Source organism: Penicillium canariense (genome assembly GCF_028826845.1).
Source record: "Penicillium canariense strain IBT 26290 chromosome Unknown utg000003l_segment0_segment0, whole genome shotgun sequence".
NCBI lineage: Eukaryota > Fungi > Ascomycota > Eurotiomycetes > Eurotiales > Aspergillaceae > Penicillium > Penicillium canariense.
Window position 1 is genome coordinate 1,514,883 of NW_026622730.1, and position 26,881 is coordinate 1,541,763.

A 26,881-nucleotide genomic window follows, 5' to 3' on the forward strand; every position below is an offset into this window, starting at 1 on the left:
TGTTGGGCTGATCTGTTTCCGATCTTTTTCTGCCCTTTGCTTCCTGTTTCGCTTTCGCTCATTCTTTGCATGTCCGGCCTGGACATTCCGTAATTTTCGCCTGCTTCATTCTTTACTGTTGTATTTTCAGCCGGCCTTCTTTTGGCTTCGTTCCATTCTTAGGCTTCGTCTTTGCCTCCCCTCGCAGCCGTCGGTCGCTCTGGATCTCATCCCACGGAACTGATCCCACAGGATCCTCCCCGAAAGGCACTTTGCTTGCTCGACTCCCCAGCTCCACTCCCCGCCCTCCAGTCGGATCTGACTCGCTCCGACGTGCTCGACGGGCTCAATCAACGGCAATTACAAGTCCAGCTAGGGTCTCACCTGATCGGTGGGTGCAATTCTTTCTTTCTTCGTCCTGCTCCTCCTCCTCCTCCGCCCTCCCCTGTCCCCCAAACATCTCTGCACATCCTTCCCTGGCTCCCGGTCGCGTATTTTCTCGGTTCAGGGGAAGAAGCGACCCAGAAACAAACCCACGGGAGCTTGTGAGTTTGCATTCAGATCGCAGCACCCGAACCCACCGGGTGGATTCCTACTGGGGGGCCTTGATCAGCCGCTAGAGAAGTGTGATTGCTGTTCGGCCTTCGGTTGTTGTCTCCTTCCAGACGCTTCTTTGTAACTGAACTAACTGCTCCGTCTTGTCTTCAGTTTTATCCTGATCAACCTTCACTCTCGTTGCCCCGTTCTCTCGCTGTACAAATATCTATTCCCCTTGCGACCGCTTGGCCGATCCTCCGCTCCCCTGGACTGATCGCTTTTTTTTTCACCCACTCAGCCCGTCCACCTGCATTTGACACGTCAAGCGAATTGCCGAGCAGGAGAGATCGAACGCTATCCCCCAAAAACCCCCTCCACAAAGGATTGACAGAACTTTAATGGGAGCGACTCGCGAGTAAAGGGAGACAGGCTACACTTAACCCATCTGTTCACTCAAGTGCTCTGAGCTGCGTCAGCCACACCGCACCGATGCCCATCAAGCTACCCAAAAGCTTCGCTCGGAGGAAGTCTTCGGGCAATGTCCTGGAGGACGTGGATGGCAACCCCCAGCCCTCCTTCCGCGTCTTCGAGCGACCGGGCCCCCAGAGATCGATGACAGACGGCGCCCCACTCACAAAGCGTATGAGCGAGGACCATGCGGTCCCCTCGCTGGAGGATTCCGACAACATCTTCGCCGGGTCAGAGCACCCCTTGGGCAAGACTCGGTATGGCCGACCCCGGACCATGGAATCCCTCAGAAAGCGGCTGACCCGCCACCATGACAGTGGTCCAACCTACGAAAGCTCGACCTCGACTCGGCTCAGTTCTTCGTCCACCCTCCCATCCTCGACAGAAGTCCCGCCGCCCGACGAGGCGTCCTCCCCACATTCGCGAATCCACGATATCCCCGTCCCTCCTCCACTTTCGGGGGCCCTACGCGCTGCGGGCAGGACATTCTCATTCGGTGGGCGCTTTAATAGGAATTCAGGGCCTCCTGCTCCGCCTCGACATGCTACTCCAGAGGTCCCCAAGCAACGTGCCTATAGCGGTAGCACTGACGACACCGCGACCCCGCCAAAGCTACCTGATTCGCAATTAAATTTCGATCTCGGAGCAGGGGGCGACGACTTCGGGAAGATGTTTGACCACTTAGGTAAAAGGGAAAGCGCCCTGTTGCGGGAGTCGTCTCCACAACGGGCATATCAGGTACGGAAGTCAACGAGTCATGGTACGCAAGGGGGGAGCGCAGGCTAATGGTGTCATAGTACTCTTCGTCCCCGCCCACGAACGCCCTACCGGGATTTCAAGCAACGGAGAATAGGGCTGGACGACCCGCTCCTATTAGTACAGACCGATCTGTAGCCGTCGAACCCTCTCCTTATTCATGGGGTAGCCGTCACTCTGGCGATAACCTACTTAATAGCCCAGGCGACGAAATGGCCACTGCGCCTGCTCATTCGACCCTCGACACAACCAAGGGTGTCCGCAGACCGTCGCCGTCGCCGGCCCAAATGCTCGGCGCTACTACTTCCCACCGGGCCTTGGACAAGCCGAGGCGGCCATCAGACGGACTGCGAAGAAGTGGGATCTATTCGGTGGACCGAGACTCGAATCCCGTTGATGACGAAGACGCCAAAATGGTCCGACAATCTCTTTTGTGGAGTAAAGGCTCTTCGCCCCGATGGGAAGAAGGCACCTCTCCGTCGAATGGATCGCCGGTTCTCGATAAGGGCAAGGGAGTCAGTCATTCGCATTTGAGCCCTGATGCGGATGAGGGACTGTTCGCGCCTCGCCGGTCACCCGCACCCAGCGATTCTGGAATGGACGATGCACGACTGGCTGTTCAATTCGCCGAGAGCCTGCCCAAATCCACTTCCCCGGCAAATGGCAACAAGGTGATGACTCCATCCCAATTCGAGCATTACCGCCAGCAGCAAGAACTTCGGCGATCCAACAGCAATGCCTCGAAGACTGATGAGGAATCTGACCACGAGGAGTTTGATGAGGAAGATGAGGTTGAGAAGCAGCGTGAGGCGGAGCGCCAGCGACGGAAGCAGGAGGCTCATCTCTCCGTGTATCGACAGCAGATGATGAAGGTGACCGGCCAGCAAGCGCCATCCCCTCTGCTTCATCCGAACATGACGGGAGCGAGCAACAGCACTCCGAACCTGTCCAACCGCCTTTCCAACCTGGCTGACAAGTCTTCCAGCGGGAAGAGCAGCAATGAGGACGATGACGAGGAGGTTCCGCTGGGTATTCTTGCAGCCCATGGCTTTCCCAGTCGCAACCGTCCGCCTACTCGCCTGGCCAATGCCAGCTCCAACCCAAATCTTCGCGCTTCACTCCACCCATACGCATCGTCGGCTACTTCACTCGCCGGCGGCGAGGCTGGCAATCGTGGCAGCTTGCCCGTCTTTGCCAGGAACCTACCGCAGGACCCCTACTTTGGAGCTCGTATAGTTAACTCTTCCAATCGGGAATCATTGGCCTTGGGTGGTGGTTCCGGGTCCGTGTATGGCGGTGCTTCCTCCCCGGTACCTCCTCCTGGCGGTCTGGTTGGCGTGATTGCCAATGAAGAGCGACAACGTGCAGCTCGGCGGGGAAGTCCCAACCACCAGGCAATGTACGAGCAGATGCAGATGGGGATGGGTGGTGCAGGCGGCGTGCCTCGACCTTACTCCATGATGGGCCCGCAGCCGTTGTCTCCAAGCGAGCAGGCTCAAGTCAACCTCTCCAATCAGATGCAGAGTATGATGCAGATGCAGATGCAATGGATGGGTCAGATGATGCAAATGCAGGGCACCCCTCCGCCGATGATGGCAGGTGGCATGCAACCTCCCATGATGGGAGGCATGCCTATGCCAGGCGGTCCCATGGGCCCTCCTTCAGTCATGGCGGGCAATTTCAACATGAGACCGGTCTCCATGCAGGGTCCTCCAGGTGCCGTTACACCGAACATCGACCAGCGCACCCTCAGCTTGCTGGACCCCAATATTGCTGCGCGCCGCGGCTCGCCGATGCCGAATCTGCCTGGCGGCCCGCCCTTCCGACCTCACAATGCAGGCTATGCCGCATCCATCGCACCTTCTGAGCGCAGCAATGCAGGCCTCGCATCCCGGTATCGGCCTATCTCGGTTATGGGAGGTGAGCCCGGTCACGCCCCGCCACTCAACAAGCCCTGGAACGACGAAAACCAGCACCCCTCGTCCTTGTCTGTCTCCCAGTCTCATAAGAACCTGCCCAAGTCCTCATCGCTGGCGACCGTCACTGTGCGACCGGTCTCACGAACCAGTCAGTCCCCGGCGGGACGCAAGCCTCGCAATGCTTCGGACGAAGAAGACGAGGATGAGGGCTGGGCAGAGCTGATGAAGAAACGAGACAAGAAGAAGAGCAACTGGAAGCTGAAGCGGGGCACGTCCTCGTTCGGCGACCTCCTGAGTGCCGTGCACTAGATTTGCTGCTCTTCATTCATTTTGGAAAACAAAACCGTTCATTCACATATGCACCCGTGTCGTCGCTGTATAGAACTTATTTTCTTAATCCCGCCGCGCCTCGCCTCTCCTCTCATGACATGATTACCACGCACATACACCTCCACGATCCAGAGTGCCGAGCTTCGCACCCATTCTTCATCGTCAACACCGTCATTATTTTTTCTTTTTGGATACGTCTCGGGAAAAATTACACCCCACCCCACCTCGCTCGGTAGAAGGAGTCTTTTGAGTACCTTCCCAGCTAGCGTTTTGTTCGGGCTTTTTGTATCAATGTCATGTCATATCCGGGGCGATGCGGCATAATAGTATGAGAACATATGTCTCCGTTTTTCACCTTCTACGTTTACATTTTCATTCTAGTTGGCATTGGCGCAACCAGGCATGGCGTTTCTTTGTTTTCTGATTGTTTCTTTTGACCGTGTTTGTTAGCATTCCTGCATCTTGACCTCGATGTCTGTCTCGCTTTCCCACGCATCCTTTTTCTCTACCTTTACCTCGACCTCTCTTCGGGCTGACTTCGGGATTTGAGAGAAAGATAAACATAATTCATCCGGGTTGTGCGGCCGTTCACTCAGTCCGTCTTTCATCATCTATCACGTATTCGTTCCCAGCAAATTAATTTACAAGTTATAATATGCTAGCAATACAGCACTAGCTACTCTAGCACTAGCCCTTGTATATATAACCTAGAGCTGACTGCCTTGTACTCCCCCTCATACCCCCTCCAAAATCTCCTCGCTCCAGGCACCTTCTTCACAAGTCCCACTCCTACCCCCGCATACAGTGCCATCTGCCCTAGGCTAAATATTGCCTACAGGGCCCTAATAATACCCGTCTTCACAGCCCGGCGCATTGGATTTCTCCCCGGCGGCTACGACCCCCGATGCTTGGCGTCCGAGAACACCCCTACGACACGTAGTAGAAAGGAATGAAGGGCGAGGGCCTTCAAGGTGTTAGCGAAGAGTGGGCTTTGTTTGCAACCCAAGGGTCAATGTTTTGGAGGGTTCTTTTGGGTTAGGCAAGTGTCAGGGAGGCTCAAGCTTATGATGAGCGAGAGAGCAGTGGAGAGATATATTTTGAACCTTGATGGATTTAAAACCCTTTGATGACGGAATGGATTAGTTGTTTTTTTGGAAAAGGAATTGGCGATGCAGCTCGATAAAATAGAGCAGTATTGTATTGGGGAGTCTGCTTGTTATCGTGCATATTGTCGGGAGTGTTAGCTCGTGAGGTTATTGTTCCACATGTCGCGGTAGCTAGTAAAGGACCGACGTGGATTTTTTTGAGCTATATATATAGTCTATACCTATTTTATAAACATCCTCTGTCCCATTTTGTATCATCAGAGCTGTTGAAAAAGCGAAAGACCATGCGATAAACACCAAACCTACTCCATCCATGGATGCAGCGCTTGCCGTTCCAGAGATGTGGTACCTATGTAGGTTAAGCAGCATCACGTGAAGGATGCGGAAAGTCACGGGACCTGGCATCAAGGGACATCACATCACGTGGCCGATATCACGATCTGCCCGCGACACGGCACTTTTCTTCATCTATATCGACTCGGCTCTCACGACACAGACAAGCCGGGCATTTCCGATAAAACCAAGATCGACTGTGTCTGCCTGCCCAAGCTATATATAGGCTTTTATCGGGTTTACACCCCCCCACCCTGGCGCCAGTATTTGGAGACTTGGGGCCTTTGACCACAGGGTATTCCGTCGACAAGGCGACGACTCAGCGTGAACTACGGCAGTGCCTTTTGCTTGGACGGGCACTTGGAATTCCTCAATTGGAATTTGAAATTCTCGCGCATTCTATCCGCTTGATCTGACATCTTTGACTATACGGTATACCGTGATCGGCTCTTCCGGCCTCCAAGTGTCAGACCTGCAAGAGAAGTAATATTTGCCCAACATGAACGCACCAGATCGGTAAGCGCAAATTTCTGTTTTTTATCATTATATCGATTTGTCTTCATGCGTTTCTTTGCTGGTTATTCGCTTTCATGCATCTACTATTTTACTGGCTTTATCGATCTTCCATCATCTTTCCCGGATGTCCGGTTGGAAGGAACGGCCGTGGCTGGCATGGGTAGCCTCCAGAGTACTGCCTGGATAAGATTGAAGATGCTGGCTTGGATGAAATTATTCGTTGTATTGGTTTCATGGACGAGTTGAACCCTCGATCTTTCTCTTCCCTCCCCTCTTTACGCTGCCCTGCACTCTCCATCCTGCTGTATGGCCTCGGCCATATTGGTTGGATTGTATCTTTTCGACCAGTTCCCTCTCACCTGTTTTCCTTCTTCTTTCCCCATGTCATCTCCTGTTCTTTCTCCAGCCTCTTCCAAGCGTCCTCCCAAGCTCCCGCCCAAAGATCTCCTCGAAGCCGAAATCTACATCCCGGGGATCATGATGCCTTTCTCTTCCAACTTTAACTTCACCACCGCCGCAGAAGCCATCGCCAAAGACCGTGCTGGTCGGCGTGGTGTCCTCCCCACTTCTCACCGCGAGGGCCCTCGTCAGGTTGATGATCGCCCGGACGTGTTAGTTCATTTCAAAGATCATGGAAGAAGCCTGTTGTACTCCTGTTTTATCTGAATCATGTCTCCTGTTTCTTGAATAACTTTGCGCACCCATTGCTGCTTGCATCTAGAGACTGACTCAGGTTTCAGGTATGAGGCCATCTTGCTCGCCCCCGGTGAGAACAAGATCGACGTTGAGGTTGATACCCGTGAGTACTCTCTTCAGCCTCGAGACACGGCGAGAGAAGCCCTTCTGACTGCTGCGGTCTAGGCCTTCCCTCCGCTGCCATCTTCACTTTCCACAAGGAGGACCACACGCTCGCCAACATGCTCCGCACCCGCCTCCTGAAGACTGCACACGTCATCTTCGCTGCGTACCGAGTGAGTGAAAGCAGGGTTATCTCGCAATTCTCATTTCAACAGACCACTGACTTTGCAGGTCCCTCACCCCCTGACCCCCAACTTCCAGCTGCGCGTTCAGACTGATGGTGAGGTCACTCCCCGTGACGCCGTTGTCAACGCTTGCCAGGCCCTGATTAAGGACCTGGGCATTCTATCGCGCGAGTTCACCAAGGAGTACGAGCTGCGCAAGATGGCCAACGCTGCCAACCAGCAGCAGAACATCGGCGAGTAAAGAAAGGGTCGGTGTGTTAATGCCTTCCTCTTTCGTAGCCACCATCTCTAGTCCTATTCGCACCTCTTTTAACTGGCGCATGGAGCAATTCTGATACTTGTCTTTTTATGGTTTACGTGCTCCCTTTCACAATCCGGGTCGGCTGCCCTGATGGATTTGTTCTCTTCCTTTTTCCCTCTGGCTCCATAGTCCCGGCGAGGACTTATGATGGTTATGATCTTCATTCGCCTTATGCCATGTATCTAGCGTGATACCACTGCAATGCATCATTAATTGCGTTGCTTATCTTGGTTTTCGTAGGACTGTAGTGCCAAGCGATCGGAACCTGCCAATAGTCTTGATCTATGGCCATCAATAAGACTGGCTTTGTATATTCCCCCGTTTCCCCTATCTCCGCTGAAAGTGTTGTTGAGAGAATATCATCGAAGGCTCGGGATAGCGCAAGCTTGCATATACACTTTCTATACCTCTGCAAGTCACACAGCAACTGTGGCAAGTCGTTTTCAATATCGTATTCTATATTTACTCACCTCGCCCTTCCCTTGGGCCACAATGGGCCCGCTAACCCATGACTAAGCACCCGCTCCGGCTAGCGTACTTCCGCGTCCCTGCAACGGCGTCATTTGCGTTGCTCCTGAGATTCACCTAACTGCCCCCTCAGCATTCTTTTTCTTCTTTCCCTTTCCATCAATCCCTCCTCTCTGGGATCTTTTGGATCTGTTTTGTCCATGCAAGCGCCGTGTTCATAATGTTCTCATCGTCGAATTCCTTCGTCGGTGGTGGTGGTCCTGGCCGTCCAGGCCAGGCACCATTCATGCCGCAACAGCAGCAGCCCTCATACTCGCAATTCCCTCAGGGTCAACAGCAGCCCCCAATGCAGCAGCCACAGCCCACGGGATTTGCGCCCCAGCCTACTGGCTTCGCCGGACAGCCTTCGCCGTTCGGTAACGCGCAGCTCCAACCCCAGGGCACCGGATTCCCCGCGGGACAGCTCCAGCCGCAGTTCACCGGTTTCCCTGGTCAACAACCACAGCATCAGCAGGCCCAGATGCAACAGCAACAGCAACCGAGCTTCCAGCAGCCTCAATATACCGGATACCCTCCCCAGAACCAGTCGCAGCCGCAAGCCCCACAACTGCAGGTGTCGCAACCCACTGGCCTCCCTTCTCGATTCAAGACCTCGTCTGAGATTGCGAACTCCTTCCAGACTGATGGTGCCTCGGGGCCTCCTCCGCAGGTGCCTCCTAAGACCGGCTCTAAGATCCCGAGTATCCGACTCTCGTTCATTACTGCTCAGGACCAGGCCAAGTTCGAGCAGCTTTTCAAGTCCGCGGTCGGCGATAGCAAGACAATGGAAGGTGGGTTTCAATGCAGCCAAGACGCAATTCGCTGCAGTTAGCGCCTATTTACTTACTTGGATACTACAGGCGACAAAGCACGGGACATTCTAATGCGCTCGAAACTCCCCGGAAGCGATCTTTCTAAGATTTGGGTGCTGTCAGATTCCACCAAATCGGGACAGCTGTTCTTCCCTGAATTCGCGTTGGCCATGTACCTTTGTAATCTGCGCATGACCGGACGTGAGATGCCCGCCGCTTTGCCGGAGAAAATTAAGAATGAGGTTTCTAGCATGGTCGATATTATTTCCTTTGATGTCCCCGACACTCAGCCCGCGCCAGCCCCGCGCACAAATGTGCCCAGTTTTGATCAGCCGCTCTTGGAGAACAAGTCCGCCCCTCCGGTAGTCCAACAGCCTCAGCCTCAGCAGGCTAGCAACCAGCAGCTCCTGTCGCAACTGACTGCTCAGCCCACCGGATTCTTCCCTCAGCAGACCGGCATGCCGCAACAGCCCCAGCAGACCGGTTTCTCCGGACAGAACCAGCCGCAATTCCTTCAGGCTCAGCAAACCGGATTCTTGACCAACCCGCAGGCTACGGGGTACAGCGGTCCTCGACCACCGATGCCACCTATGCCAACTGGCTTTGGCTCGAACCTCAGCCCTGCGCAGAATGGTGGATTGGTAGCGCAGCCTACGGGCTTGACTGCTCAACCTACCGGCATTCCCGGCCAGTGGGGCTTCATCAATACACCCGCGCAGGGATTGCCAAACATTGAAGCCATGAAACAGCAGCTCATGCCTCAGCCTGGTCGCGAGGGTGGTTTCACCACTGCCAACCTGTCTGGTAATGCCACCGTTGCTTGGGCTATCACAAAGGAGGAGAAGAAGATTTATGATGATCTCTTCCGTGCGTGGGACGGACTTCGCAAGGGCTTCGTTGGTGGTGAGACGGCCATTGAGATCATGGGTCAGAGTGGGTTGAACCGCAAGGATCTGGAGCGGATCTGGACCCTGGCAGACCCGCACAACCGTGGTCGTCTCGACATGGACGAGTTCGCCGTAGCTATGCACTTGATCTACCGTGCCTTGAACGGGTACCCTGTTCCTAGCCGGCTCCCTCCTGAGCTCATCCCTCCCTCCACAAGGCACTTGAACGACTCCATCGGTACTGTCAAATCCCTTTTGTCCCAAGACGCCGAGACTCGCAAGGCTACTGGTGCCTTCTTACAGCCCCAGAAGACCGGTGTCAGCTACCTCAAGGATCACTCCTTCCGGGGCGGCGGTGGCGCCTCTCCTGGCTTCGGCCGTAAGGATGCGACAGTGTTTAAGAACAATGATAACGCTGGTGGCTATCGTTCTAGTGCGCGTCGTCGTGTTGGCCAAGATGGTCGCACTCCTTCTCCTGCTCCCTCCTCCCAAACATCCGAGGGCGAGGAGCTGACTGTGGAACAATTGCAGAAGAAGATCCGGGAGACCAAGATTATGCTCGATGCTGTTGACTTCCAGGATGAGAACCGTGCAGAGGACGATGATGCCCTCGATCGCCAGGACCGCCGTGAGGCAGAGAGCCTCATGGACCGGATCCGCCGCGTTCAGGATGACATTGACACTCACCCCAACTCTGGATTCCGAGGGCTGGATAATGGAGCGGAACGTCGATCTCTTCGTCGCCAGCTGCAGTCTTATGAAGATCAGGTTCCCCAGGTTGCGTCTGATGTTCGACGTGTCGAGCGGGATATTGCCGACGCGAAGCTTGAACTTTTCCGTCTCAAGGACGCCAAGGCGAACCCTGGCAGTGCTGCCAACATTGTCGGCACCGGCCCTGGTGGTGCGATCACCGAGGCAGACCGCATTAAGGCTCGTGCTCGTGCGCGTATGGAGGCTCGTGCTGCTGAACTTGCCGGCCGCCCTCCCCCTGCAAGCGCGGGTGATGATGGCCAGGCTGCTCGCCGGCTGGAGGCCGAGAGTAGCAACGTGAAGGCCGAAAGGGAGCGCAACGAATCCATGACTCGTGATGTCGAGGATAGTGTTCGTGACTTCGCCAAGAGTCTGGAAGACAGCCTCCGTGATCAAGGCGAGAACTCTACCCGCGAGCATGAGAAGCGTCGGTGGGAGGATGCCCTGGGCGTTGAAGACATCATCCGTGACTTCATTTATGATCTCAGCCGCAACAATCGGACCGCGCACATTCGCAAGGAAGAGTATGATTCACCTTTTCATTCACATTTTCGAACTGGACTAATGAAAGATAGGCGTGAACGGTCTGCCGTGGACCAGCGTTCTCAGTATAGCTCTCCCGCCGCCGAGTCTCCTGCGGCCCGTCCAGCTATGCCCTCTTCCACTGGTTCTTCGGGCTCTATGCCTGGGAACACGCACGAGGACCGCGTGGCCGCTGCAAGAGAGCGTGCTCAGAAGCGTATTGCTGAACGGATGGCAGCTGCTGGTCTGAAGCCCAGTGATTCTTCCGAGTCCTTGTCGCAGCGCCAAGAGCGGGAGAGGCGAGAGCGGGAGGAGCGCGTCAAGCGCGCTGAGGAGGAAGATGCTAAGCGCGAGGCGGAGCGACAGCGCCGTCTGGCCGAAGAGCGTGGTGGCCCTGCTCCCGCCCCCGCCGCCCCCAAAGCTGCTGGCAAGAAGCCGCCTCCTGCGCCTCCGACTCGCAGGGCCCGGACCGATAGTGCTGACCAGGCCGATGCGAAGAAGGCGGACGAGGCTGCCAGGGAGCAAGCTGTCCGCGAGCAGGCTATCAAGGAAGAGCAGGAGGTACAGGAGGCTGAGACCAAGCGTCTTGAGTAAGTTTATACCGAGGATATCATTCGTGAAGATTGCGTTCGTTAATCGATAACAGGGATGAGGCCAAGCAACGTGAAGAGGAGTATCAGAAGCAGAAGGAGGCTCAAGATGCCAAACTTCGTGCCCTCGAGGAACAGGTCCGACAAGGGAAGGTTAAGAAGCAGGAGGAAAAGCGCCGCCGAGAGGAAGCTTCTCGCCAGGCCAAGGAGCAGGAAGCCAGACTGGAGGCCCAGCGTGCTGAACTCGAGGCCGCCAAAGAGCGTGAACGTCAGCTGCAGCGCGAGCTGGAAGGTATGGATGAAGAGTCTTCGGATGACGAGGGCCCCGTCAGCATCACTCCTCAGGATAGCACTCCTACTCAGAGCCAGGTTCTATCTGCTCCCCCTGTTCCTACTATTGCTGTTCCCAAGCCTCCTGTGCCCGTTTCCGCCCCGGAGCCCTCGCAGGTTGCCAGCCCCGAGTCCTTCCCAGCGACTACACCTGACGCTGAGTCAAAAAACCCCTACTTCAAGTCTCTGGGCCAGCAGGCTTCGGAGTCCTCGCAGGCGACCTCGCCGTTAGCTGCGCCGTCCACCAACCCCTTCCACCGCCTCGCTCAGCAGGAAAAGCAAGAGCCCGTCAAGCCCACCTTCACCGGAGCCGGCCCCTTGGAGCGCAAGACCCGTGCCCGGCCTGAAGATGATGATGACTGGTCTGTCGCTGGTTCTGAATTTGACTCATCCGATGACGAAGATGACCATCCCGGCGGTGGCAGCGCCAAGCAGCTTGCCAGCATCTTGTTCGGCACCATGGCTCCTCCACGGCCCCTGAGCGCCATGGACGAGGACAAGTCCGCCACCCCGGTGCAAGACAGCCCCGTCGCTCCTCCTCCGCCCCCTCCACCTGTGGCTGTTTCTCCTCCCGCTGCCGAAGAAACCTTTTCTCCCGCCCCTCCCGCTGGAATCCCTCCCCCCCCCACCACCACCTCCTCCTCCTCCAGGAGCTCCAGCTGCCGCCGCGCCTCCTCCTCCCCCTCCTCCTGCAGGCGGAGCCCCTATGGCACCACCTCCACCTCCTCCCCTCGGAGCGCCCGCTGCTCCTCCTCCGCCCCCTCCCGCAGCTGCGGGCGGCGCTGGAGGTGAACACTCCGCCCTCCTCGCATCCATCCAGGCGGGCAAAGGTCTCCGGAAGGTGCAGACCAACGACCGTAGCACGAGCTCCTCAGCCGGTCGTGTGCTGTGAGGCGATCATCGGCTGGTGATAGAACATATTGTACAGAAGTTGGGGAGATAGGTATTTTATTCATGGGCTGGAAGCAACTCTTTCTCATATTTCTTTTTTTTGAAGCATTGCTTTTTGGCGAGGTGGTTTCGGAGGCCTCGCAAGGTATATGAGATGTGATGGATGACGATGATGGCGATGGCGATGGCGATGAAACCGAGATGGCGAGGTAGCAAGTAGCTTCTTATGTATGTCATTCACATCAATCATTGGTTTTTAATTGCTTGACAGGTTCTAGAGAGGTTCACGTAAGAGCTACCAGTACCACAGGAAGGCAAAGCACCCATGCCATAGGCAAGTTGAATACCCATCCCAAGCTTGGCGCGCGTCTAGAGTGCTTCATGTCATTTGTTGCACTCTCCAATCTGCCACTTTGTCACCCATGGGCGTTATGGGGCCAGGTGAGCAGGCCAGAGAGAACGGAGCTGCACACTGCCCACCCACCGTCCCGTAGTATAGCCGGCCGTGTCGCGATATTTATTAGACGATATCTAGGACGCTGTAGCTTTCTGTTTGACTGCTCGCCCAGGATTTGTGCTCATGTAGTAGAACCCAGGCACGCCCATGCGCGCGACACATAATCCGTGCTCGGTGGCTCGTTCTTCTTCCGCACAGTCCCATTCCACTTGTCTTTGCCCAAGCAGATGGCTTCGGCGCCCGCTACGAACGGAAACGAGAACATCTGCACCATCAGGGGCCATATTTAGTTTACACGCTATATGCTGTAAGTGTAAGTTTACCTCGATGTCTGGAAATGGGGCAGTAGAAGCCAACTGTGATATTTTATTCTCATTCTGCTTTCTTGATGCACCCAGGGCCCTGCTTGGTACACGCTAGCTAGGAAACCAGAAATTACCCGTCGTTATCTGCACTTCAGAATCAGAATCCACTGTTTCGACCAGAGCAGATGCATGATGTTTTAAAAACATTTCCAGGATCGTGAGTGTTGATCCGAATGCCGTGGAGTTCAGCCCTAAGCCTTGACACCTTCCTCCACATATACGCTATTCTCTCCACCACTTTCTGTATCGGGCTGGCCGGCTGAGCTGGGCTGACGGGCCTTGAGGGTCTGCTGCATGCGGCGTGCCACGCGCGGCGGGTCAAAGATGCTCTTCGACTGGGCAAAGATCTCGTCGATCTCTTCCAGCGACCGTCCCTTGGTCTCCGGGAAGAAGAAGTACACGGATGGCACAATGAGCGCATTTAGCACCGCGAAGATCAGGTAGTAGTAGTTGTTGATGGAGGCAAAGCCGACGGGGGTTACTTCCGCGAGTAAGAAGTTGAACGCCCACACCGTGGCCGTGGAGACGGCACTGACGGCAGCCCGGACCTGCAGGGGCGCCATCTCGGCCGCGTAGAGGAAGGTCAGGCCCGAGTAGCCGACGGTGAAGATGAACTGGAAGCAATAGAGCGCAATCACGGCGACGACTAGGGCCGCCGTATTGTCTGCCGCCCCGGGGGATGTGGTCCCGGCCAGAAGAGCCATACAGACGGACATGGCTGCTGCACTCCACAGCATGAGTGGTCGACGACCGAGTCGGTCGATGGTATAATAGGCGAGGAAGCCACCGAAAGGCTGCATCAGACCCATGGCTGCGGCGAGGATGCGGGACTTGACGGCGTCGAGCCCGAGATATTGCTGGAGTGCGATTAGTCAAGAGGACGTGGACAGGCCCTAGTCAAATTGCTCCCCATTGAATTGCATATTCTTACCTGGAAGATGTTTGTGGCGTAGTAGGTGATGAGATTCACACCGCACATCTGCTGGAACATCTGACCCGTCGCGGCGAGATACGCACGATGGAAAAGACGCTGCTCTCCGTTGGTGAACATGGCCGTCCAGGAGGTATTTCCGCAGACCGCCAGGGTCGCTTGGATTTGGTGAATGCTTTCAGTGATCGTCTCTGAGTCTGGCTCGAGTTCAAGGAGGGCTGATAGCACCTGCCGGGCCTCTTCGAGCCGGCCGGTCTTGATTAACCAGCGGGGGGATTCCGGCAGCACCGTGATAAAGATCATGGCTACCAGTGACAAGATCACCTGGAAGGCGAGAGGGAATCGCCATGCCACCGAGTTATCCTTCACGAAGTAGAAGCCGAGATCAATCCAGAGAGCGATGGTCACGCCGGCACCCACGAAAATGCCATCGGTCACTACGTTCGAGCCTCGCTTATGAGCGGGTGATAGTTCGGACTGCCAGACGGGCACCGTGGCGACGTATCCGCCAATTCCGAGACCAAGAACTAGTCTTGCGACGATGAACTGGGCAAAATCGAAGGAGGTGGCCATCAAGATCGCGCCGATAATCGTGATCAAATTTGTCCAGAAGATCACCTTCTTGCGTCCGAGGAGATCACCCAGAGAGACGCAGGAGAGCGCTCCGAAGATCCCGCCCACAGTGTAGAGAGCAATCACGGTGCCTGGGCATCCCCGCCAATATTAGCGGATGGGGATCCGATGATTGACATGAGGGACCCACCTTGAATCGTCGAGTTTTCATGTTGCACGGCACCGGTCGTGTGGATAGTATCCATTCGAGGAAATTGATTGTTGAACGCGTCCAGCGTCAAGAGACCGCCCGCCACGCTCATGTTATATCCATAGCAGGTGAATGTGGGACATACGACCAGCATGACAGCTGCTCGAAGGAGTGCATTGCCGCGAAGGCCCAGATACGGCTTCAGGCCCATGATGAAGTCGGTATCAGATGCGAACCACACGATTAAGAGAGTGGCTCGGGGGGAAGTGAAAACCGAATGAATAGGGCAACAGGCGACCCATGGAAGACTGATATAACCGGGTGGTGTCAATATATCCGGGATCAATGGTGTCGCCGCTAAGTATGGGGTGGAATTGTCGGTAGTCGGCGGTCGCCGCTGAGCCACGAGCCCGCCAGAAGAGCCACGCCTGCACTGCATCATCTCTGGGGTAAAGTCCCGAGATGTCTGGGGAAGTTCCCCACGATCTGGGGAAGTGCTCCACACTCTTGGCTCTTTAATCCAGACTGCATCACGAAGCTCACTTCGGGTAAGCGGCGGAGAATACGCAGTAGCAACATCTCAGAACCACTGCCGCCATAAAATCTGATTGGCACTCGGCCACAACTGTTCCGGGGAGCTGAAGTTCGATCGCTAGGACTTTCCCGTGGAGCTTCGCTGCGGCCGCGGGGAGTCCCTGGGAATCGTGCCAAGCATGGAAGGGACCGATCGTGGGGAGCATGAGGATGAACTCGCCCTAGGGTGGCTTGCATCTGTTGTATCTCGAGCGCATGGGGTACCTTCGAGACGGACAGTTGACTTCCCATGGCCTCCATCTCGATCGGTTGCACTCCCAGAACCCTAACAAGCTCGGTTTCAAACACACCTCGGCTCGCGGCGCCACCCGCGAATAGCCTTCCGATGGCACGGCCTTTGGCTTTGTCCCCTCTGCCCCGTCCGCGAATGCTGAAAGCAAGAAAAAATTACCAAGAGAATCTCGACTGCTGTGACATTTCAGGCTCAGCAAATGCTTTGATTCGCCACGAGGAAGTTGGATGTACTTCGCGCACATCAATTGTCCCCATTCGTCCAACTGGCCGACGACTCATGGTTGTCTCCCGCCGTCCTCATCCGCTGGAACCAGTCGCCGGAAATTGGCAGTTTCTCGGAACCTATCTAATGTCCGTTGGACGTCTCGACGGGACTTGAGGCCATTCACGCCGGGCTCAACTCGCCTCCACATGAACCTCGTGTAAAGATGCAAAGCCGACCATTTCTCGCTACAATTGGGGTTCGGGGGCCAACTGGTCTTTCAAGGAAGAGAACAGCGTGATGTTGACTATGGTATCTTCGTATGTTCTACCAGGCGGGGTGAGGCATACTTCGGCTGCGATCACGTAAGTCGGGGCACTTCACCCGCATTTCATTGGCAGTCCGACAGATGAAGCTCCACCTCATGAGAATCCTCATCTTCCAGCCAAGATCTCGTATGGTACCGAGAGGCCTGTGAGTCAATGCTTCGGCCGATCCCTATGCACCTTGATTGATGAACTTAATCATCAGGTTTCTGGTTCTTTGGTTCTCACTCAGGACGTGGTCTTGATACACAACGCATTGCAGGTTATATCAGGTTGGGTCTAATTGTCTGTCTCAGCCCAGGAACTCCAGATGCGTACCTCGTCCATGCGATGCGCGCTTACGGGCTGCATATTATCCTCTTCAATTTGATTATACTCCGATCAATGCGCTTGATTGATAACCCCAGGGCGAATCAGTGCCCCTCTTATTATGCTTGACCGTACAGTTGCCCGCACTCGCCTCTCTGACCCGCTGGTACTGTATATATCTGCTTGAGATGCATCATCGGAAGCAGCCGAACACCGAGCCCAGAACCATGGCGATTGCTCGGTGCGGCTGATCCTGCCATACTCGACCCCCTACCTGAACTTAGAGGTCGTTTGACGATACAGCAGCGAAAATCGTCTTCTCATTCAGAAGGTCCAGCCTTCACACTCCGCGGTCCATTCCGAAGTCTGCCTCTCCTGGTAGCCTCTGGTAACCTTCTTCTTCACGCTTGATTTCCATCCATCCGGGCCCTTCGTTTCGTGAGCATCTATCATGGATATATCAGTGGCGCCGTCCCCAGAAAAGAAGTAGTCCAGACCGTGAGCATTCAGTCACACTCGTTTTCATCATGTTTCTGACCATTTCCAGATTCAGTGTGGGGGTCTGGCTGTGTCTCGTATTGCTTCATGCGTGCGGCACTGCAGCATTGGCATATCCATACACCGTCTATCGGGGCACATTCATTCATCTCCCCCGCCTGAATCTGAGCGCGGAGGCTCCGGAGCTCGCTCGCCACCAAGGTGTTCTGTGGGTCTCGTCTGAAGATGGCCGGATCAAGGGATTCGATTGGACCGTCAATGATGATGCGAGCTTCAAGTCGTTCCTGTCTAGCCACGGCTGGACGGATGCCACTGCCACTGGTGGCAATGGCGATTCAACCACCCCCGTCATGGTGGTGCAGTCCAACGATGAGAATAACGAGTTCTTCTTCCCCGGATTCATCGGTCTGTCTTATCTCCCTTGCTGATATTCCAACCCTTCTGACGATGTAGACACCCACATCCACGCGCCGCAGTTCCCCAACATTGGCCTGTTCGGATCATCAGGCCTCCTGGACTGGCTGAACGAGTACACTTTCCCAGTAGAAGCTAGCTTTGGCTCCAAGTCAGACCCAAAGAACCAACAGACAGATCCCAAGCAGATTCCACCCGAGGGTCTGCGCGTCTATGATGAAGTCGTCGCCCGCACCCTGGCCCACGGCACAACCTGCGCATCCTACTTCGCCACAATCCACGTCCCAGCAACCAACGCCCTCGCAGCCCTGTGCCACTCCCACGGCCAGCGTGCATTTATCGGCCGTGTCTGCATGGATAACCCCGATCAATGCCCCTCCTATTACATCGACCCATCCGCCGAGGAGGGCATCAACGCAACCCAGTCGACCATAGACTACATCCAGACGCTCGACCCCAACGGGACATTGATCCACCCAATCGTCACCCCCCGATTTGCCCCGAGCTGCACCAATGCCTCGCTCGATGGCCTCGGCAAACTGGCCGCATCGTACCACCCGCCCCTGCACATCCAAACACATATCTCCGAGACGCTCGACGAGATCGCCCTCGTCCACCAACTGTTTCCGGAGGCATCCAGCTACGCCGATGTCTATGATCAGGCTCACTTGCTGACCAACCGAACCATTCTTGCACATGGCGTACATCTCACCAAGGACGAGCGCACTCTCATCCGCGCGCGCGGCTCCAAGGTCGCACACTGCCCCGCGTCCAACTCAGCCCTGGGTTCGGGCCTTGCTCCCGTGCGGCTAATGCTCAACGAGGGCGTCACCGTCGGCCTAGGTACAGATGTGAGCGGCGGGTACAGCCCCAGTATCCTCGAAACGGCGCGACAAGCCTGTCTGGTCTCCCGATTGCTGCAGTATAGCGCCGAGTATCAAGAGATGAACGGCAATGCAACCTCGGATGGAACCGAGAAACTCTCGGTGGAGGACAGCCTTTACCTCGCCACTCGCGGCGGCGCAGCAGTCGTCGATATGGCCGATGACATTGGCGGCTTCGATATGGGGATGATCTGGGATGCGCAGCTGATTGAGCTGGGCGCAGTGCTGAAGGACACCGTGAGCCCGCTTGATGCCGCGCCGGTGAATGGTCTCGCTGCTCGGAGTCTGGCCCCGTCGGGTCCGGTGGGTAATGTTGATTTATTCGGGAATGAGACTTGGCAGGAGCGGATTCAGAAGTGGATGTGGAGTGGTGATGATCGGAATGTGAAGAATGTGTGGGTTCAGGGAGCGCTGGTGCATACCAGGGAGTAGAGTTCTCAATTCGCCTTGATTTTGATATCAGAGACCTGTATACAGTGTGATGTCGTAACGTAGCATGGTCTCCGTTGCAACTTGAATCGGTCAAGCGTGGAAATGAGTGGCATGGATTGCTGTGACATCAAGATTACGGAGCTGTTCCGATCCTACCAGTGTGTTACGAAATAAGCATCGAAGAGGTAAAAGTGATCCTATTGCTATGTAGTAGCTACGTATGTTAACTTGCAAGCTTAGTCAAGCTTAGGGAAGAGCTTAGGTATTCCTCTGTACCAACTCGCCCACAACAGAAAGACGCTGCCGCCCTCCGTAGCGAAGGGGTGTGAGGCTTCACCATAACATGCAGTCCTTCAGAAGCTGCCATTAATTGCTGGATCGTAGAGGTCGGCTGAGGGCGTCTCTGGCGGAGCGCGGAGTTCGTCACGGATCTGTTGAACCAGGGGCTTAAGTTCGGCATCCGTCATTGTTTGCAGACTTCTGTCGATAAGTAGCAGGCCCTCAGTTAAGGCGATGGCGTCTCTGATTCTGTCGTGGTCAACGAGGGATCCGTGAAGAGCGCGGAGCACGCGCGGATCGCCCTCTGTCAGACGAGCGCGGAAGTCGATGAGACCGGCATGGCCGAGACGCGTGATGTGGAATAAGGAGGGGTCTCTGGATACAACCTGATGCAGGTTCTCCACTGAGAACAACAGAGCGATGATCGGGCCGACGGCCTGGGGCTCACGTCCGCCTGCCAGGGAGGCGATACGGATAAGTAAGGGTGTGGACTCCGTAGAACCGGAGCGTGGGCGGTCGAGCTTGACATAGGCCCAGGATGGCAATGTCTTGTCTGCCATGAGGTTCTTCTTGGCGTTCCAATGGGGGCTCTATTCGTTGAGGAGAACTGGTATTTAGAGGAAATAGATGATTCTGTGGACAATTTGATGCGCTGCTGAACCGATGATTGGCTAGCCTTACGCCCTACCGTAGGGTGGAAGGCTCCATAGTGGGCCTGTCTTATTGTGAGACCTGACAGGTTCCTTTATGTGAAATAATATTTGCCAATGCGAGTGGGGGAACTTTGGGGGAAACGCTCTTTAGGCGGCAGCATGTCCGTAACTTCGCATGCTTGACCTGAGGTTTGTCACTGGTTCTGTACGAAGACTTTTGGTTCCCCACACTCGATTAGGAACATGCAGGGTTCATGTTTTGGGTGCTGGGTGTTGTGCATCCGCTTGTCTGGGTCCATATTGTACCTCTCGTGACGTTGTCCGCGGTCGTCGGGAAATTGGACCCGAGCCAGTGCAATTACACAATTCCTCCATACATTTATAAATGACGAGAGCGAGCCCCAGTGAACATGTCAACGCTAAGTATATCCGTGCAATCAATTATGTCTACCCACAAAAGATCTCTCCTCAAGGCCGAGCCCTACTACAACTCGGAGCTCGGTTCCCTCCGCGCAGTGACAGCAGACCAGCTGCCGGTACTCAAGAACCTGTCCATCAACCGATTGACTCTCACGTCCTCCGCCATTCGCGAGCCGCATTGGCTCACCAATGCCAACGAATTAGCCTACTGCCTTCGCGGGAGCGTCCTAGTCAACATTCTCGACACCGGAGATGTGTTTGCGACCTTTGTCGTGGAAGCCGGCCAAATGTTCCACATCGAGTCCGGCTCCCTACACCATATCGAGAATATCAGCAACGATGAAGCTGAGATCATCATATGCTTTCGACATGAGCAGCCCACGGACTTCGCCTTGTCCGCATCGATGGGCGCCATGACGGACGCCGTGCTGGGCAACATATATGACCACCACGCCGCCAATTGGGCCCAAATCAGCCGGACCACGCAGCCGAAGTATATCATTCCACTCAAGGGACCGCCCGCGATTCCATCGACCGCGTTCTACCCCGATCCCCACAAATTCGACATCGAAGGGACGATTCCCCCCGTGGTATCGGATGTCGGATCAAACCGTACCGCTCGCAACCAGTTCTGGTCCGCCCTAACCAATATGTCGATGTACTCCCTCCGCGTCGAAGACACGGGGATGCGCGAAGCACACTGGCACCCGCAAACCTCGGAATTGGGCTACGTGGCCGCGGGCTCGGCGCGAATGACGATCATGGACCCGGACGGATCGACGGACACGTACCTGTTGCAGCAAGGCGATATGTACTACGTACCAACCGCATCTCCGCATCAGATTGAGGTGCTGGGGTCTGACCGGATACACTTTTTGATCTTTTTCGATCAGCCGAATCCGAAGGATGTCGGGTACCGAACGTCGGCTATGGCGATGTCGCGAGGGACCATGGCGTCGACGTTACGAGTTGAGGAGAAGGATTTGCCCTGGTTTCCGTTTACTGTTAAGGATCCGATGATTGTGATGAAGAGAAATCCGGTTGATGAGGTGAAATCGAAGCTGTAGAGCACTATTTGGGCTTGTATACAGATTTGGACGGTTCGGAATGTGATGCATTGTCGAATCTACCCTACCATCCAGACGTATCTTGACCACTATATCAGCCCGAAAACCCAGCAATACTACTCGCATTACACAAACTTCACTGGGCGTGGATTTCCCGATGTGGCTGCCCATAGCTTTTACCCCTAGTAAGTCCCTTTTGCTGTTGAGATTTCCTAAATATTTCCCCTTTTTTCTTACCTATCGACAGCATCGAAGTCGTCAAGGGCGGCGAAAAGGCCCTTTCGGGAGGCACCTCCGCCGCGGCGCCTATCTTCGCCGGTATCATCTCTCTGCTGAATGATGCCCGCCTACGCGCCGGCAAGCCAGTTCTTGGATTCCTTAGCCCCTTTTTCTACTCGCAGGGATATAAGGCGCTGAATGATAAGGTCGCCGCCGGCTCCTATGGGTGCGATGGTTCTGTTGACGGCGGCCTGGTCATTCCGTATGCCCACTGGAACGCTACCCGTGGCTGGGACCCCGTTACTGGACTGGGTACGCCCGATTTCCAGAAATTGAAGGCTATGGTCATGTCGATCTAGATGTAGGACCATTGAATAGATAAGCTTAAATTAATGATAATTGTTAATTCTTGTTTGTGGATTTTCTGATACACTCTCTGTTTTGAAAATTTCTCGAGTAGAGCAGGTGAGTCGGTCATATGGAGGCACTCAATGTGGCCCATAAGGCGTATTCCTCTTTAAATTTGCTGCTACATTTTGCCAATATTTAGACTACATACTGTGGATAATTTTATCGAGGTTCAGTCGTTTACTCAACTATTCTGTTAGTTTTAAGACTACGGCGACATTCAGGTAGACGCCTTGTGATTTCAATTCAAGAGCCAACGACATCGACTGCCTTCTTTAAGTCAACCTACCGGCGACTCTGCTACCCCGCTCCGGAGAGGTGGTATACCTTGGTATATTATGTGTCGACTATACGGCGAAGCACCACCGATACACCTCTACTAGAGTATCTTTTCAGGTCTAGTAAGAACCTCGGATTCAATGGCCCTGGTGCGAAACATTACTGTCTCCACCCCCTTCTACGTCGTTTAGTTTGCGGCCAATCTCTCCATTACAGCGTCCAGAAGTCCGGTGGCATTCAAGGCAGTGCTTCTCGCCTGGTGTGACAGGGGTGTGGCTTATCCTGCCTTCAGTGTTTCAAACTTTTGCACTGCCACTGTACTCGATATCGATGCTTATCATAGCCCATGCTCAGCCCCGCTTTGGACATCAAAGCAGCTGTGCCCCTGCCCGATGAGGCTGAATACCAGCTCTGAAATAGAAGCTACATCAACGGCTGAATCGCCTGTATTCTCAGACTTAAAAATTATCGATCACGATGGCTGAGCCACTCTCAATCGCATCAGGGATTGCCGGGCTGCTTTCGCTTGGTATTCAGGTCACCCAATCTTTGGTCAGCTTTTACACTACATATAAGGACCAAGACAGCGATCTGGCAAAGGTTACGCAGAATCTCGATAACCTTCAGAGCATCTTTCGAGTCCTTCTTGTTGCAGTAGAGGAACGCCGATCGCAGGTCGACACGCAAGATCTACTCCGAGAAGTCGAGAAGGCGGTACAGAAATGCGAGGAAATCATCGCCGACCTGCAGAGCGAGTGTGATAAATTCCACAAAGACTCGGCCGCTAGTTTAAAGGATCGCGTTAAGACTGCTGGGCGTCGCGCGGCCTATCCATTTCGGAAAAGTACCCTGCAGAAACTTGAAGAGGATGTCAGCGACATACGTGAAAACCTATCATTCGCACTTGACGTCCTGCAGCTTAAAAGTCAGAGTCAAATCCAAGCTAGCATATCGGACGTCAAATCACTTGTTGAGCGAACAAATGCTAGTCAAGTCTCACTCACGATTCGTTACTGGCTCATGGCACCGGATGCATCTCTCAACCACAACACAATGTGCGCGAAATGCCATCCAAGCACAGGTTTATGGTTCGTCAACGGCCATCAATTCCGGACTTGGCTAGAGGAACACAATTCCTTCCTATGGCTGAATGGGTTCGCAGGGTGTGGCAAGTCGGTCCTCTGCTCAACCGCAATTCAGTATACGTTTCGTGAGATGCGGCATAAACATGGAGTAGGAATCGCGTTTTTCTACTTTTCCTTTAGCGACGAGACAAAACAAGATGATAACGGCATGCTACGCACATTGCTATTACAGCTATCGGTACAGCTACCTGACGGCGAGAGAGATCTAGAGCAACTACATGCATTGTACAAATCCGGTTCTCCCCCAGTCGATGTGCTGCTGGACTCACTACGACGCTTCCTTGGACGACTCCGCGATACTTATATTCTACTCGATGCGCTAGATGAGAGCCCCCGAGACAGCAAAAGGGAAGGTGTCTTAAGAGCGATACAACTGATACGCAGTTGGTCAATACCTGGTGTCCATCTTTTAGTGACGAGTCGCAATGAGCTCGATATACGGGAATCTTTAGATCCTTCTCGTGACCAAAGCCTTGGGCTTAGAAATTCGGAAGTCGATGGAGACATAGCAAACTTTGTCTCTTATCAGCTCAAGAACGACGCGAAACTCCGAAAGTGGACAGCTCGCCACGACGAGATCCAGGCAAAACTAACAACAGGTGCACAAGGAGTGTAGGTGTTCGACAACGAAAAGCTAGTATCCATTATATTGACTAAGATGATATACAGATTCAGATATGTTGAATGCCAGTTTAACGCCCTTCGGCGGGCGCGGAACCGGAACCAGCTCGATGAATGCCTGCGCACGTTACCCCGTGATCTAGACGAAACGTACGAGCGCATCTTGTGCAGTATTGCAGATGAATATGTTGAGGATGTGCGGCGAGTTTTGACTCTGCTGTGCTTCTCCACCCGACCGCTCACGGTCACTGAGCTGATCGACGCTCACGCTGTTGATCTAAATGAGCCACCGCAGCTTGATCGTGACGGTCGTTCGTACGAGCAAGATGATCTTGTCGACATTTGCCTCGGTCTTATCGAGATCGCGGCCACGGAAGACGAGAATGGGCAAACGACCTTGACTGCTCGCATAGCGCATTTCTCTGTCCAGGAGTATCTTCAGTCAGATCGCATTTTACAACAAAGCTCAAGAATATTCGCTTTACGAAGTGCGCCCGCGAATACGGAAATAGCCCAGATATGCCTGGTCTACCTCTTGGAGCAACCTCTCTCTACCGGAACGTTGGATGAGGCAAAGCTTACAGCTTTCCCATTTGCTCATTTCGCGGCCCTGCATTGGTTTCATCATTATGAAGATTCCAAGGAAGGGAAGGCCGCAATCGAACAACTAGTATCGAAGCTTTTCAAAGAGGAGACGGCTTTTGTGACATGGATAAAGCTCCATGACATAGACTGTCCGTGGGACTTAGATGTGAACTATATCCGTCCTATTCCAGATATGGCATTGCCTCTGTACTACGCAGCATTGTTGGGATTAGAATCCGTCATGCACAGTGTCTTACCAGTTAAAACAAGGGATGCTGACGCATCAGACGCAGTGAATGCTCAAGGCGGGCGGCTCGGCAATGCCCTGCAGGCCGCATCGTCCGGAGGCCACCAGAGGGTAGTGCAGAGGCTACTAGATCAAGGTGCCGACGTCAACGCCCAAGGTGGAATGTATAACAATGCACTCCAGGCCGCATCGTTCAAAGGCCACGAGAGGGTAGTGCAGAGGCTACTAGATCAAGGTGCCGACGTCAACGCCCAAGGTGGATGGTATGGCAATGCAATCCAGGCTGCATCATCCGAAGGCCACGAGAGAGTAGTGCAGATGCTGTTGGATCGAGGTGCCGATATCAACGCTAAAGGTGGAGCGTACAACAATGCACTCCAGGCCGCATCGTTCAAAGGCCACCAGGGGGTAGTGCAGAGGCTACTAGATCAAGGTGCCGACGTCAACGCCCAAGGTGGAGCGTATAGTAATGCACTCCAGGCCGCATCGTCCGGAGGCCACCAGAGGGTAGTGCAGAGGCTACTAGATCAAGGTGCCGACGTCAACGCCCAAGGTGGAGCGTATAGTAATGCACTCCAGGCCGCATCGTCCGGAGGCCACCAGAGGGTAGTGCAGAGGCTACTAGATCAAGGTGCCGACGTCAACGCCCAAGGTGGAATGTATAACAATGCACTCCAGGCCGCATCGTCCGAAGGCCACGAGAGGGTAGTGCAGATGCTGTTGGATCGAGGTGCCGACGTCAACGCTAAAGGTGGAAGGTATGGCAATGCACTCCAGGCCGCATCGTCCGGAGGCCACCAGGGGGTAGTGCAGATACTATTGGATCGAGGTGCCGATATCAACGCTAAAGGTGGAAGGTATGGCAATGTACTCCAGGCCGCATCGTCCGAAGGCCACGAGAGGGTAGTGCAGATACTATTGGATCGAGGTGCCGATATTAACGCCCAAGGTGGAAGGTATGGCAATGCACTCCAGGCCGCATCGTCCGGAGGCCACCAGGGGGTAGTGCAGAGGCTACTAGATCAAGGTGCCGACGTCAACGCCCTAGGTGGAGTGTATAGTAATGCACTCCAGGCCGCATCGTTCGGAGGCCACGAGAGGGTAGTGCAGATACTATTAGATCGAGGTGCCGACATCAACGCCCTAGGTGGAATGCATGGTAATGCACTCCAGGCCGCATCATCCGGAGGCCACGAGAGAGTAGTGCAGATGCTATTGGATCGAGGTGCCGACATCAACGCCCAAGGTGGAAGGTATGGCAATGCACTCCAGGCCGCATCTTCGAGAGGCCATGAAAAGGTAGTGCAGATGCTAGTGGACAGAGGAGCCGGCCCAGATGTCAGAGATTCTACACATGGGTACACACCACTGTCACTGGCAGCTATGAACGGGCACCATGGTATCGCAAAGCTCTTGCTCAGTATCGAGAAAGTTAGGGCAGATGTGAAAGATAATTGTGGTCGGGCGCCATTGTTCTTTGCAGCCTTATACGGACATGACACTGTTGTCAACGCAATTCTGATCGATGATGCTGTTGATCCGGACCAGAAAGATCATTATGGCTCAACGCCACTATCGATAGCTGTACGACACGGTCATATGGAGGTCGTAAAGGTATTACTGGCTACGGGTAATGTTACTTGTGACTCTTACGATTGTTTTGGGCGCTCTGTGTTCTGGTGGGCTAAAAGGAGTGGGAACACGGACATTGAGAAAATATTGGATGACTATTCCAGCAAGCGAGGGGTACCAATGTATGGTGATGAATATGTTGATGTGCGGTCAATACCCAGTGGAGATACATCAAGATGGTGTGATGCCTGTACCCTGGATATTCCTGAGGGCAACATCTACTATCTATGTGGAATTTGCAACGGAGGGGATCTGGATATTTGTATGGAGTGCTATGAACTTGAGGGACGTTGTTTGCAAGACGGTCATGACATGACTCAGATGAAGGGTGATTAGGGTTTAAATCAGACATGTGTCTCCTTTCAGAAAGTATTTGTCAGAGCAATAAATGACGGTATAG

General features: G+C 54.4%; 8 protein-coding genes across 8 annotated transcripts; 6 read left to right on the forward strand and 2 right to left on the reverse strand.

Moving 5' to 3' along the window:
- Positions 1 to 1,005: 1,005 nt before the first annotated feature.
- On the forward strand, positions 1,006 to 3,968 carry N7482_005382 (uncharacterized protein; the record flags this gene model as incomplete). The annotated part of the gene is made up of 2 exons (XM_056687507.1): positions 1,006 to 1,722; positions 1,782 to 3,968. The coding sequence occupies 2 exons, from the start codon at positions 1,006 to 1,008 to the stop codon at positions 3,966 to 3,968; spliced, it is 2,904 nt and encodes a 967-aa protein (XP_056543062.1).
- A 2,357-nt stretch (positions 3,969 to 6,325) lies between these two features.
- N7482_005383 (DNA-directed RNA polymerase II core subunit RPB11) lies at positions 6,326 to 7,168 on the forward strand (the record flags this gene model as incomplete). The annotated part of the gene is made up of 4 exons (XM_056687508.1): positions 6,326 to 6,555; positions 6,685 to 6,743; positions 6,806 to 6,915; positions 6,974 to 7,168. The coding sequence occupies 4 exons, from the start codon at positions 6,326 to 6,328 to the stop codon at positions 7,166 to 7,168; spliced, it is 594 nt and encodes a 197-aa protein (XP_056543063.1).
- Positions 7,169 to 7,916: 748 nt separating this feature from the next.
- Positions 7,917 to 12,418, forward strand: pan1 (actin cytoskeleton-regulatory complex protein PAN1; the record flags this gene model as incomplete). The annotated part of the gene is made up of 3 exons (XM_056687509.1): positions 7,917 to 8,526; positions 8,596 to 11,296; positions 11,353 to 12,418. 3 exons carry the CDS (start codon positions 7,917 to 7,919, stop codon positions 12,416 to 12,418), a joined length of 4,377 nt encoding a protein of 1,458 aa, XP_056543064.1.
- Positions 12,419 to 13,530: 1,112 nt separating this feature from the next.
- Positions 13,531 to 15,244, reverse strand: N7482_005385 (sugar porter family MFS transporter; the record flags this gene model as incomplete). Its single annotated transcript, XM_056687510.1, has 3 exons — positions 13,531 to 14,196; positions 14,271 to 14,974; positions 15,034 to 15,244. 3 exons carry the CDS (start codon positions 15,242 to 15,244, stop codon positions 13,531 to 13,533), a joined length of 1,581 nt encoding a protein of 526 aa, XP_056543065.1.
- A 1,981-nt stretch (positions 15,245 to 17,225) lies between these two features.
- Positions 17,226 to 18,926, forward strand: N7482_005386 (uncharacterized protein; the record flags this gene model as incomplete). Its single annotated transcript, XM_056687511.1, has 2 exons — positions 17,226 to 17,601; positions 17,650 to 18,926. The coding sequence occupies 2 exons, from the start codon at positions 17,226 to 17,228 to the stop codon at positions 18,924 to 18,926; spliced, it is 1,653 nt and encodes a 550-aa protein (XP_056543066.1).
- A 353-nt stretch (positions 18,927 to 19,279) lies between these two features.
- N7482_005387 (uncharacterized protein) lies at positions 19,280 to 19,765 on the reverse strand (the record flags this gene model as incomplete). Its single annotated transcript, XM_056687512.1, has 1 exon — positions 19,280 to 19,765. The coding sequence occupies one exon, from the start codon at positions 19,763 to 19,765 to the stop codon at positions 19,280 to 19,282; it is 486 nt and encodes a 161-aa protein (XP_056543067.1).
- Positions 19,766 to 20,301: 536 nt separating this feature from the next.
- Positions 20,302 to 21,923, forward strand: N7482_005388 (RmlC-like cupin; the record flags this gene model as incomplete). Its single annotated transcript, XM_056687513.1, has 3 exons — positions 20,302 to 21,327; positions 21,370 to 21,530; positions 21,593 to 21,923. 3 exons carry the CDS (start codon positions 20,302 to 20,304, stop codon positions 21,921 to 21,923), a joined length of 1,518 nt encoding a protein of 505 aa, XP_056543068.1.
- An 805-nt stretch (positions 21,924 to 22,728) lies between these two features.
- On the forward strand, positions 22,729 to 26,817 carry N7482_005389 (NACHT nucleoside triphosphatase; the record flags this gene model as incomplete). The annotated part of the gene is made up of 2 exons (XM_056687514.1): positions 22,729 to 24,008; positions 24,066 to 26,817. 2 exons carry the CDS (start codon positions 22,729 to 22,731, stop codon positions 26,815 to 26,817), a joined length of 4,032 nt encoding a protein of 1,343 aa, XP_056543069.1.
- Between the last annotated feature and the right edge of the window lie 64 nt (positions 26,818 to 26,881).